This window comes from Pistacia vera, unplaced genomic scaffold (assembly GCF_008641045.1).
Source record: "Pistacia vera cultivar Batoury unplaced genomic scaffold, PisVer_v2 Contig445, whole genome shotgun sequence".
Classification (NCBI taxonomy): Eukaryota; Viridiplantae; Streptophyta; class Magnoliopsida; order Sapindales; family Anacardiaceae; genus Pistacia; species Pistacia vera.
Window position 1 is genome coordinate 616,796 of NW_022196274.1, and position 13,270 is coordinate 630,065.

At 35.8% G+C, this 13,270-nt stretch overlaps 1 protein-coding gene and 1 pseudogene across 1 annotated transcript; both read left to right on the forward strand.

Annotated features, from left to right (window-relative positions):
• The first annotated feature begins 3,004 nt into the window (after positions 1-3,004).
• Positions 3,005-4,481, forward strand: LOC116144416 (pentatricopeptide repeat-containing protein At3g25210, mitochondrial-like). The gene is made up of 2 exons (XM_031429861.1): positions 3,005-3,102; positions 3,317-4,481. The coding sequence occupies exon 2, from the start codon at positions 3,333-3,335 to the stop codon at positions 3,831-3,833; it is 501 nt and encodes a 166-aa protein (XP_031285721.1). The 5' UTR covers positions 3,005-3,102; positions 3,317-3,332; the 3' UTR covers positions 3,834-4,481.
• Positions 4,482-11,631: 7,150 nt separating this feature from the next.
• On the forward strand, positions 11,632-12,629 carry LOC116144437 (annotated as a pseudogene).
• Positions 12,630-13,270: the final 641 nt, after the last annotated feature.

A 13,270-nucleotide genomic window follows, 5' to 3' on the forward strand; every position in this document is an offset into this window, starting at 1 on the left:
CAATTTTGATATTTGTGAGTGTGCATATATTAAAAAAGTTAAAGTTAAGGAAATTATGAGAGGGAAATTAGCATTTTCTTATTATTAGTGTTATTATTTTTGAGAAATTATTTATTAATGTTAGTAGTATTGGTGTGATATCATGTATCATAAATTTTTTGTAAGACATCTAACAAAATAACAAAACAAATCTATGCTCCCAATATGAATATGAAAGAGACTAAAAATGAAGTGGTAATAACCAAGTTGAATGCTTGAACACGTGATCCAATTAATGGAAACTGATGGCTGTTTTTGGCTAAGAAATAATAAGGCACTGTTCTATCACCATTTCAACGTGATCCCAATTGTTGGAAGGATATTGGCGTTATTGGTAGAAAGGCCATATTTGATATTTAAATTGATGGAATATTAATATTTGAATTTATTAACAGAATTATCAGAATCAAGAGAAAATAAAACCTTACATGTAACATCGACCCATTGAAAAGAATGAGAAATCAAAAGTAAAGTAATGCTGGATTAATTGATATATGTGAATTTGCTTAATAAAAACACCAAAAAAAAAAAAAAAAAAAAAAGATTGGAAAAGCAAGAAAGCTGCCTATCTCAATGCTTTTTAAGAATATCATATTTTTGGTAGAAATTAATGAAATTCAATTTGCAAAAACTTATTAGCGTCTAAAACTCTTGGATGTTGGAGTCTCACATCGATTAGGTACGCTCAAACCTATTAGATTATAAGAGGGGATAATCCTTCCATTCAACAAAGCCTTATTGGGTGAGGAGTCTGACCCGCCTCAAATTATATCATAATATCATAGCCCAAGTTTAGTTGGTCAGAGTGTTTGACCAGCGGATGAGGAATTAGAGCCAACAACTACCTCCATTAACAAGCATGACCCAACATATGGGTTTGACCGTGAGAGGGAGTGTTAGAGTCTCACATCGACTAGACATGCTCAAACCTATTGGGTTATAAGAGGGCGTAATCCTTCCATTCAACAAGGTCTTATTGAGTGAGGAGTCAGATCTACTTCAAATTCTATCATCGAATTGGTGCAGTCAAAATGATTTGCAAGCGCATACCCAACAAATTTTAAAACTTGCGAACTTGCTGAGCAGATAATGTCAGTTTATTCTTCATCAACACATATGCTTCTAGTTTGGTAATTAGACATATAATTTAAAGTTATTAAATTCTGACAATACGATCATCATATTATTATGAGTTATCGACATGTTCCCACCCAAAAAAATAGCCCATCGACAAATTCATACCCACCCACATTTTAAATACCATTTCAGTACCCTAAACATAATTTTATTAGTAATTTTTGTTGTCAGAAAGGGTAAAATGGTCAAAAGTCCATAATTAATGAGGGCATAATGGTCACCAAACAGTGGTTGTCGGAGAAGAAGAACGGTGCACGTTAGCAGAAGATGGCATGAGTTAGCAACGTCAGATTAGGAGGGTTTTTGCCATTTTTCGACCTATTCCAGCGTTCAAAATCGCTTCCGACACCACCTAAAGAATCCACATCACCTCCTCTACAAAGCTCAAGCCTCCATTTGTCGTCATCACTCACCATTTTCCACCACCACCTCCATTTGCATGATCGACTCTTCAAGTAAGATTTTCGATTGTTTTTTGTGTCGAAAATCGTGTCCCTGCCACCACTAATCGACTCCTTGAATCTTCCTCTCCAAAAGCTCGAACATTCCCAATCCTGTTTGCTCACCAATTGTCAGCGATTGAAGCTTCCTCACCTTAGGGTTTTTTGAGTTTTAATTGGATTTGATTCATACAATGTTTGTGTTTGTTGGGTTGAAATAAAATTGAAGAATGTTTGTTTGTTAATTTTCTGGTCATCGACACTCTCCAATGCCGACAATGGAAAAGGTTGAAAAGAGAAGAAAAAAGAAAGGGGTTTTTAGTAAATTATTTTGTTTCCCACCTCAATCAGAGGATAGCCTAATATTTGAGTAGTAAAAGAGTGTTTTAAAAGTTTGATGGTGGGAAAATTTCAATGGGCATTTGTTGGGTGGTAACATGTCCTTAACTCTATTATTATTTCAACTAGGAGACAAAAAGGATGAGGCGTTAGATTATATATTCCCATCTTATGGACCATAACATTACAACTCATACTCATAGCTGGAGATTCAATACTACTCTTGAGTATTTTAACAATGTGTGACCCTTAACTTTGAACAATATATCCGTTTTCTATTTATTTATTATCGATGTGATATATAATTATTCTCGGAACGCTAAGTCCTATTTCCAAGTTTGGCGGTACCTTACATTAACTCTTATGAAATGGAATCTTCACATACAGTCATTATCCGCCAAGAAAACTAATATGTCATGATGCCAATTGCCATTCTTTCATGCTTATGCGTCACAATCATGACCTACAAGCCCCAAACGCAAAACCCACAAGAAAAAGACGTCAAGATTCTCGATAAATCTTCTTCATTAAACTTGAATTTCAATCGAAAATGAGTATCACTATACGGCCTCAACTGAACTAACCCAAACTCTACCTACGTCTGGGTATTGTCAGCAGCCCATTTTAATGGGCATACTATTGGGCCGAGGCGGTAAAAGCCCAGCATAGAAATCTCTCGCCGTCGTCGGTAGTGTCTAAGCTCATTATGCTACCCTCTTCTTTTCCCATATTCAGTCTGTAATAATGTCCCTGACCTTCCGTCGCCTTCTTAACTCTGCTCTCAAACACTCCAAATTTCTCTCCTCTCTCCACGTACCTCTACTTCCCTCAACTCATCGGTCACTCTATCACCATCGCTCCTTCTCTTCCTCACTCAACCCAGTTAATCCTACCCGAACCCGAACTCCCCTTGAAAAACAATTCGAAACCTGGATCCAACACCTCAAACCCGGCTTCACCCCATCCGACGTCGTCTATGCCTTGCGAGCCCAATCAGACCCCGATCTCGCCCTCGACATCTTCCGATGGACGGCCCAGCAACACGGATACAGACACAACTACGAGACCTACCACACAATGATCAAGCTTTTAATCTCCGGAAAGCGATACCGTGTAACCGAAACCCTAATCGAAGAAGTCATTGCTGGTAACTGTCAAATGTCTATTCCTTTATATAATTGCATCATTAAATTCTGTTGCGGTCGCAACCTGTTATTTAATCGCGCCTTTGATGTGTACAAGAAAATGCTGAAATCAGAGAATTGTAAGCCCACGCTTGAGACGTATACTTTGTTGTTGAATTCATTGCTTAGGAGGTTCAATAAGTTGAATGTTTGTTATGTTTATTTGCATGGGGTTAGGTCTTTAACGAAGCAAATGAAATCATTAGGAGTTGTACCTGACACGTTCGCGTTGAATCTGATCATTAAGGCTTATGCTAAGTGTCTTCAGGTGGATGAAGCTATAAGGGTTTTTCGGGAGATGGGGTTGTACGGATGTGAGCCCAATGCATATACGTATGGGTATGTTGTGAAGGGGTTGAGTGAAAAGGGGAGGGTGGGGCAGGGTTTAGGGTTTTATAAGGAAATGAAGGAGAAGGGGTTGGTGGCAAGTGGTACTTGTTATATGATTTTGATTTGTAGTCTTGCAATTGAGAGGAGATTTGAGGATGCAATTGAGGTTATGTTTGATATGTTGGGGAACCGTATGGGGCCGGATTTGTTAACGTATAAAACTTTGTTAGATGGTATGTGTAGGGAAGGGAGGAGTAATGAGGGTTTTGAGTTGCTTGAGGAGTTTCGTAGAAGGGATGTGCTTATGGGTGACAAGAATTACAAGATTTTGTTGAATGGATTGCATTTTCTTCGTCAGGGATAGCTGTTTTCTGTTATAAGAACTTCAAGAGAAAGCAAATATTTCAAAGCTATTAAATGAGATAATATCTCCCATTTGAGTGATTTTGTAGTGACTTCCAAATTCTGGATATAAGATTGGATATGGTGTCATGATCCTAACCAGATATTCTCTAGAGAAATTCACCTTTATTTGTCTTTCTTACATATAAATGAATATGCTATCAGTGGAAATGATATTTGTTCAATTACCAGTTCCTATGGATGGTGAACTGATCGCTATTTGTTGAAAGCTCATAATTTGAGACATATGGTACAACTCTTTAAAGAGGCAAAGTTCTTTGAACCATTTCATGCCATTTCGCTTTCTTATGGGGCATTATAAAATGGAGATGGAAGGGATCTGCATTGTTTTGGAAGCTCCCTCTCATCTCTGAAGCGAAGACGTGTATGATATCAGCTGAACGGGAACAGGCTGTAGAAGATTTTGTGCCATATTAGGCGTTTGAGCTGCTGCTGCTGCTGCAAAAGTTGAAAGCCGGGAGAATGTTCTTAACTTGTAGTATATAGTATCTTATTTATTGATGCTATATGTTGGGAGCATCCAAACCGTGAATTAGATTGTACCTTTTAACATTTATAGATTTTTATCTTATGAAAAGTTATTTTCTCACAAGAATAATAACTCAAACTTACAGAATATGGTCTGACTTTTAGTCTTTTAGAAGCTTGAACCTTGATGGACACAAGCCTTTTATACATTTTTAAGCCAATAAATATCAAGATTTATGGAAAGTCATGAATTCTTAAAGAAGAATATGTGATTATCTTCGTATATCATTTATAGTTATTATAAGAATTCTCGAAAAAAGAGTCCAAATATTAAAATCAATGAAATTTATATTTATTTATTCTGCACTAAAGCTGAAAGCTGCTATGGTGTTATCAGTTTTGCATTGTGGTGGCCTGGTGGGAATGTGGGATATTTATAAAGGCTGTACAATCTATCTGTTTCGAGATTGAAGACAATACTAACCTTTGAATGGGTTAACAGAGAGAATTCTTAGTTACATTTATAATTTTATTAAATTCACATTGGATTTTATAGACTATATGCTAACTTTAACATTTGCAGTTTGCACCACATAATGTATAATCAAGAAATTCTACTACTTGTATGGTCCAACCCAACTATACAAGGCAGAAACATTAAATATATCTTTACGAAAGCTAGGTAGCTTTGTCATTAGAGATCAGATCGGAGTGGTTGATATGAGAGTCCAGTGTCTGCTCCGCTTCTTGCCGCTTGTTAATTTTTTTTTCTCTCTCTTTATCGATCTCCTTTTCAGCTTCTTCTTTCTGCAAACAGAAAGCCATATAAAACAAAAACTCCATTTTGAAAATAATATCAAATATTGGTAAAGCTAAATCAAATGAAACGTACGTTGATTGTTTCGGTGACGGGAAGTGTACAGCTGCTCGGTTGGGTGCTTTGGTTACTAGTAGCCTTATATGATGATTTTGGTTCTTGCTCGCTCTCCACCATCTATCAACTACAATCTTTCCAATTCCCTCCATCTTCAACTTGATTTTCCCGATGACTTGCTTCTTATTTTTCCTTCCTTTATTCCTCTTTCTATATAAATCTGTAAGACAAATTAATACAAGCATCTCGTATCATCTTGAATCGAAAGTTCGAAACCTTCTGTCTCATGCACGCTGCCCACGTGACTTCCTTTACCACTAGGCTCTTTTTCTCTTCCTTGCCTGCCATTTTGGCAAGAATAGCAAGATCTATCTTTAAGCATTTTAAATTTTTGTGAGAAGAAGAACAAAAAAGAAAGCAATGGAAAAATTTAGAAATTTTTGAAGAGAATAAGAACCAAAACAATATTGGAAAATTGGAATGGACATCTATATAAAGCATCTTATAAAATTTGTTTCGAGTATTATTATACTTATAAAATCTTTGTACTCTTCGAACAAGTTTATGAGCCCATATTAAAATTCCTTGAATCCTTAGTAGTAATTGGAAAAATGGTCCAAATTTATTTGTTCATATTCCGGTGGTATAAATGACAAATTCAAATCGATAGAGAAATATGATACATGGTCATCTCTGTACGTTGCCTGACTAATAAACCGCTAGGTAGATCTTTCCCCATATTTAACCAAATGATACCAATCTCCTGTTATTTTAGTACTATTTTATATCCTATATAATTAGAATGATCAGAATGTTAACAGTATTGTCTTAAATTATATCAGTATACATTAAAATAAAAAACAAGCAATTTTTTATATTTTGATGCATTTTATTTACAAAATGGAAAAAAAAAAAAATAATCTACTGATATGATAAAAAATTGATCCATTTGTAGGGCACATGTTAAAGAAACTCAATGTTAACATGTAAAGAATAAATAAGGGTTCATTTATATAAAATTTAAATACAGTTTTTTTGTTTTCAACTGAGGCAGAGTATGTGGAGTTGATGTATATTCAAGGAGCACTGTGGCTCCAGGAATACTAATTGAAGTGAATTTGATGATGGAGTAGCACAATTTATTCACAGCCAAAGCGCCATTCACCTGAGCAAGAATCTGTCTACATGAAGGACCAAACAGTGGATGTCAGATTCTCTTTGTCAGAGATCTGTTGCCAAGGATTGATCATCTTGAAGAAAGTCCCAACTGAAGATAATCCTCTGATATGGGTACCAAGATTGTCACTGTCCAAGTTAAGCATGCTTGAACCTATGTTTGTCAAGTCGAGCAGCAACAAGCTATGAAGAGAGTTGAGGAGGTTAGCTGCACTTAGGAAATTGGTTGTAAAGTTTGAGCTTCAAGGTGGAGAGTTTGTATATTTGAAGCGCAAAGCCCGTTTTTTACAGTTCTGTAGAATCATTATCAAAACACTGTCGTTTCCTACAAATGGGAAAAAGATCTCAGCCCTGAAATAAAGAAGATCCAACGGCCAGGTTAGCTCTGAAGTCAAACTATATAAAGTAGAGTCTGTGCGCAAAACTGAAAAAATTGCTTCCTCTTTGTGTTCACGACAGATCAGTTTTTGCTCGCAGCTTTGGTAGTTTGTTGTCAATCTTTTGGGTTGTGAAATCTGTATAATCTTGGGTGAGAAGTGTGTTTTCTCAGGTTTAGAGAAGCTGGATCAGGTATTCTCTATAGTTTTCAGATTTGAGTGAGCGGGTTAAGATTGATAGTTGGGTGAATCTTGGAGAGTGTTTTTGTAATCTGAATAACAGTGATTCCTAGGCAGTGAGCTCCAAAAATTCTTGGAGCTCAACGTGGATGTAATCTTTCCTTGTGAAAGGTGAACCACGGTATATTAGGTGTCTTGTGATTGGTTTGATTTGTTTCTGTTGTGTGTGTTATTTGTGGGTTGTGCATGTGATTAGCAGTAAATTGGTTGAGGAATTTACATAACCATATATTTGTTGGAATATTTTAATGAATGCAATAAAATAAATGGAATGAAAATGGTAATGTAAATTAGGAGTTGAAAGATGAAATGTTAATAGATTAATGAAGGAGGTTTTAAAGTTGGAAATGAAAAGATTGAAAATAATGGTGACATTTAATGTTTGTCCCACTTTGAATAGTATAAGAAAGTGTCTTTTCTCTTATTCAAACACACCAAAATTCAATTTATCTTTTATTAAAGTTAAGGTTTAATTCAATTGGTTAGAATAGAAAACTGGTGTTTCTCTGCTATTCATCTATCGTTATATTTGATAAACAAACGTTATTTAAATTCTTATTACCCAAGTGAGGAAGATGAATCTGTTCTAAGAAAATATGTGTTACACAAATTTCAGTATTTATCCTAAGTTGTATTCTTTACAATGTCGTATTCTTATTGGATTTAGAGAGATGAGCTTTAATAATTTCCAGGAAGGATAAATAAAAGTGTAGATTGCGCTAAGAAAAGGCTAGATGCACAAAAGTACAATTAGCCGTTCCGGGGCTACTGGTTAAGCTGTTAGTTGATGTTGCGTGGTGGGATTAGGGTCATTCACATTTCACAAATCACGCTGTTGTATCTTCCATTTCACAAAAACGATGATGTTCCCAATATGAATATGAAAGAGACTAAAAATGAAGTAGTAATAACCAAGTTGAATGCTTGAACAGTGATACCAATTAAGGAAACTGATGGCTGTAACTTTTTGGCTAAGAATAATAAGGCACTATGTCTATCACCATTTCAATGTGATCCCAATTATTGGAAGGATATCTGGTATCGGTAGAATGACTATATTCAAACTTTAAATTGTTGGAAATTTATTTGAATTTAGAATAATGTTACATCTATAATCAATCTCACAAACTTTTTTCATAATCTCAACGTATCAAATAAGTTGAAATTGCCAATTAATCGTAGACGTAACATTATTGTTGAATTTATTAGGATCATAAATGATGAATCGATGAATTTCTGACATCAACATGACAAGATTTATGATAATCAATAATTATGAGAAAAATAAAACCTTACATGTAACATAGACCAATTTGAAAAGAGTCCCATGTAATAGATTTATCTTAATCAATAAATAAATGGGCGTTGGATCTTTTTCCGAAGAGTTATGTTTTTTATTTATTTATTTTTTTTGAAGTAAAATGTCAAATTATCTTGAAGCCATTGTCTTTATTTATTATTTTTTTATTTGCATATATAATTGAATGTAAGAATTTTGACTAATAATGGTCATAAGATTAAAAAAAAAAATAAAAAATTGCATCAAATAAAATGATATTTTGACTAATGGTCTTATTCATGAATCTAAATAAGTTTGTTTTTGTAAATTCATAAAAGAGAATATTATTTATTGACCATATACATCTTACAGCATATACTTTAACTTTTAAATGTTATTTATTAATGCCTTTTCTAAGAAGTTTGATTTACGTGTTTTGGCAACATGCATGGTCAATGACTAACACATGATAAAATTCCATCTAACTATATATACTTAGAATTTCAGCTATTAAAACTATCAATTTCAATTTTGATATTTGTTGAGTTTGCATATATTAAAAAAAGTTAAAGTTAAGAAATTATGAGAGGGAAATTAGCATTTTCTTTATTATTAGTGTTATTATTTTTGAGAAATTATTTTATTAATGTTAGTAGTTATGGTGTGATATCATGTATCCATAAATTTTTGTAAGACATCTAACAAAATAACAAAACAAATCTATGCTCCCAATATGAATATGAAAGAGACTAAAAATGAAAGTGGTAATAACCAAGTTGAATGCTTGAACACGTGATCCAATTAATGGAAACTGATGGCTGTAACTTTTTGGCTAAGAAATAATAAGGCACGTGTGCCACCATTTCAACGTGATCCAATTGTTGGAAGGATATTGGCGTATTTGGTAGAAAGGCATATTTGATATTTAAATTGATGGAATATTAATATTTGAATTTATTAACAGAATTATCAGAATCAAGAGAAAAATAAACCCTTACATGTAACACGACCCATTGAAAAGAATGAGAAATCAAAAGTAAAGTAAGCTGGATTAATTGAATATGTGAATTTGCTTAATAACACCAAAAAAAAAAAAAAAAAAAAAAGATTGAGAAAAGCAAGAAAGCTGCTATATCAATGCTTTTTAAGAATATCATATTTTGGTAGAAATAATGAAATTCAATTTGCAAAAACTTATTAGCGTCTAAAAATCTGGATGTTGGAGTGCTCACATCGATTAGGTACGCTCAAACCTATTAGATTATAAGAGGGGATAATCCTTCCATTCAACAAAGCCTATTGGGTGAGGAGTCTGACCGCCCTCAAATTATATCATAAATCATAGCCCAGTTAGTTGGTCGAGTGTTTGACCAGCGGATGAGGAATTAGAGCCAACAACTACCCCATTAACAAGCATGACCCACATATGGGTTTGACCGTGAGAGGGAGTGTTAGAGTCTCACATGACTAGACATGCTCAAACCTATTGGGTTATAAGAGGGCGTAATCCTCCATTCAACAAGGTCTATTGAGTGAGGAGTCAGATCTACTTCAAATTCTATCATCGAATTGGTGCAGTCAAAATGATTTGCAAGCGCATACCCAACAAATTTTAAAACTTGCGAACTTGCTGAGCAGATAATGTCAGTTTATTCTTCATCAACACATGCTTCTAGTTTGGTAATTAGACATATAATTTAAAGTTATTAAATTTGACAATACGATCATCATATTATTATGAGTTATCGACATGTTCCCACCCAAAAAAATAGCCCATCGACAAATTCATACACACCACATTTTAAATACCATTTCAGTACCCTAAACATAATTTTATTAGTAATTTTGTTGTCAGAAAGGGTAAAATGGTCAAAAGTCCATAATTAATGAGGGCATAATGGTCACCAAACAGTGGTTGTCGGAGAAGAAGAACGGTGCACGTTAGCAGAAGATGGCATGAGTTAGCAACGTCAGATTAGGAGGGTTTTGCCATTTTTCGACCTATTCAGCGTTCAAAATCGCTTCGACACCACCTAAAGAATCCACATCACTCTCTACAAAGCTCAAGCCTCCATTTGTCGTCATCACTCACCATTTTCCACCACCACTCCATTTGCATGATCGACTCTTCAAGTAAGATTTTCGATTGTTTTTTTGTGCGAAAATGTGTCCCTGCCACCAATAATCGACTCCTGAATCTTCCTCTCCAAAAGCTCGAACATTCCCAATCCTGTTTGCTACCAATTGTCAGCGATTGAAGCTTCCTCCTTAGGGTTTTTTGAGTTTTAATTGATTTGTTTCAAATGTTTGTGTTTGTTGGGTTGAAATAAATGAAGAATGTTTGTTGTTAATTTTTGGTCATCGACACTCTCCAATGCCGACAATGGAAAAGGTTGAAAAGAGAAGAAAAAAGAAAGGGGTTTAGTAAATTATTTTGGTTCCCACCTCAATCAGAGGATAGCCTAATATTTGAGTAGTAAAAGAGTGTTTTAAAAGTTTGATGGTGGGAAAATTTCAATGGGCATTTGTTGGGTGGTAACATGTCCTTAACTCTATTATTATTTCAAATAGGAGACAAAAAGGATGAGGCGTTTAGATTATATATTCCCATTTATGGACCATAACATTACAACTCATACTCATAGTGGAGATCAATACTACTCTTGAGTATTTTAACAATGTGTGACCCTTAACTTTGAACAATATATCCGTTTTTTATTTATTTATTATCGATGTGATATATAATATTCTCGGAACGCTAAGTCCTATTTCCAAGTTTGGCGGTACCTTACATAACTCTTATGAAATGGAATCTTCACATACAGTCATTATCCGCCAAGAAAACTAATATGTCATGATGCCAATTGCCATTCTTTCATGCTATGCGTCACAATCATGACCTACAAGCCCCAAACGCAAAAAACCACAGAAAAAGACGTCAAGATTCTCGATAAATCTTCTTCATTAAACTTGAATTTCAATCGAAAATGAGTATCACTATACGGCCTCAACTGAACTAACCCAAACCTACCTACGTTGGGTATTGTCAGCAGCCCATTTTAATGGGCATACTATTGGGCCGAGGCGGTAAAAGCCCAGCATAGAAATCTCTCGCCGTCGTCGGTAGTGTCTAAGCTCATTATGCTACCTCTCTTTTCCCATATTCAGTCTGTAATAATGTCCCTGACCTTCCGTCGCCTTCTAACTCTGCTCTCAAACACTCCAAATTTCTCCTCTCTCCACGTACCTCTACTTCCCTCAACTCATCGGTCACTCTATCACCATCGCTCCTTCTCTTCCTCACTCAACCAGTTAATCCTACCCGAACCCGAACTCCCTTGAAAAACAATTCGAAACCTGGATCCAACACCTCAAACCGGCTCACCCCATCCGACGTCGTCTATGCCTTGCGAGCCCAATCAGACCCCGATCTCGCCCTCGACATCTTCCGATGGACGGCCCAGCAACACGGATACAGACACAACTACGAGACCTACCACACAATGATCAAGCTTTTAATCTCCGGAAAGCGATACCGTGTACCGAAACCCTAATCGAAGAAGTCATTGTGGTAACTGTCAAATGTCTATTCCTTTATATAATTGCATCATTAAATTCTGTTGCGGTCGCAACCTGTTATTTAATCGCGCCTTGATGTGTACAAGAAAATGCTGAAATCAGAGAATTGTAAGCCACGCTTGAGACGTTTACTTGTTGTTGAATCATTGCTTAGGAGGTTCAATAAGTTGAATGTTTGTTATGTTTATTTGCATGGGGTTAGGTCTTTAACGAAGCAAATGAAATCATTAGGAGTTATACCTGACACGTTCGCGTTGAATCTGATCATTAAGGCTGATCTAAGGTCTTCAGGTGGATGAAGCTATAAGGGTTTTTCGGGAGATGGGGTTGTACGGATGTGAGCCCAATGCATAGACGTATGGGTTATATGTGAAGGGGTGAGTGAAAAGGGGAGGGTGGGGCAGGGTTTAGGGTTTTATAAGGAAATGAAGGAGAAGGGGTGGTGCGTGGTCGAGTAGTATTATGATTGTTGATTTGATTGATTGTAGTCTTGCAATTGAGAGAGATTTGAGGATGCAATTGAGGTTATGTTTGATAGTTGGGAACCGTATGGGGCCGGATTTGTTAACGTATAAAACTTTGTTAGATGGTATGTGTAGGGAAGGGAGGAGTAATGAGGGTTTTGAGTGCTTGAGGAGTTTTAGTGAAGGAGTGGCTGATGGGGGTAAAGAGGAATGGGTTGTACATCTTGAGTGGAGGTTACTGTTCCGATTGTTTGCTTACTACAAATCTGACAGACACTGAAAAATGGCATTTGAGTTTAGGGCATATGAGCCAAAAAGGCCTAGATACTCTAAGTAAACAGGGGTTGTTTGGCAAGGATGTCATTAGTGATCTGAAGTTTTGTGAAACATGTATAATGGGGAAGCAACATAGGCTAAGTTTTCATAAGGGGACACACCAGGCCACTAACTGTTTAGAATACTTACATGCTGATCTTTGGGGGCCAGAAAAGATAGAAACTCATGGGGGCAGCAGCTATTTCCTGTCGATAATGGATGACTACAGTAAGAAAGTTTGGGTTTTTCTGCTTAGATCTAAAAATGAGGCTTTAGATAGGTTCAAGAATTGGCAAACACTTGTAGAAAATCAGGTGGACAGAAAGGTTAAAGCCCTTAGGACGGATAATGGGTTAGAGTTTTTCAATTCAGAGTTTGATAAATACTGTAGTGATCAAGGTATTTTGAGACAGAGAATAGTCAGGGGAACTCCTCAGCAAAATGGAGTAGCTGATAGAATGAATAGGACTTTGCTAGAAAAGGTGAGATGCTTACTGTTCACATCAGGATTACCCAAGACCTTTTGGGGAGAAGCCCTTAATACTGTTGCATATTTAGTCAATAGAAGCCCTCCTAGTGCCATAGGTTTCACCTATCCCGAGGAGA

Coding starts and splice junctions, on each gene's coding strand:
- LOC116144416 (XM_031429861.1), top strand. CDS start 3,333: ATGAAATCATTAGGAGTTGTACCTGACACGTTCGCGTTGAATCTGATC.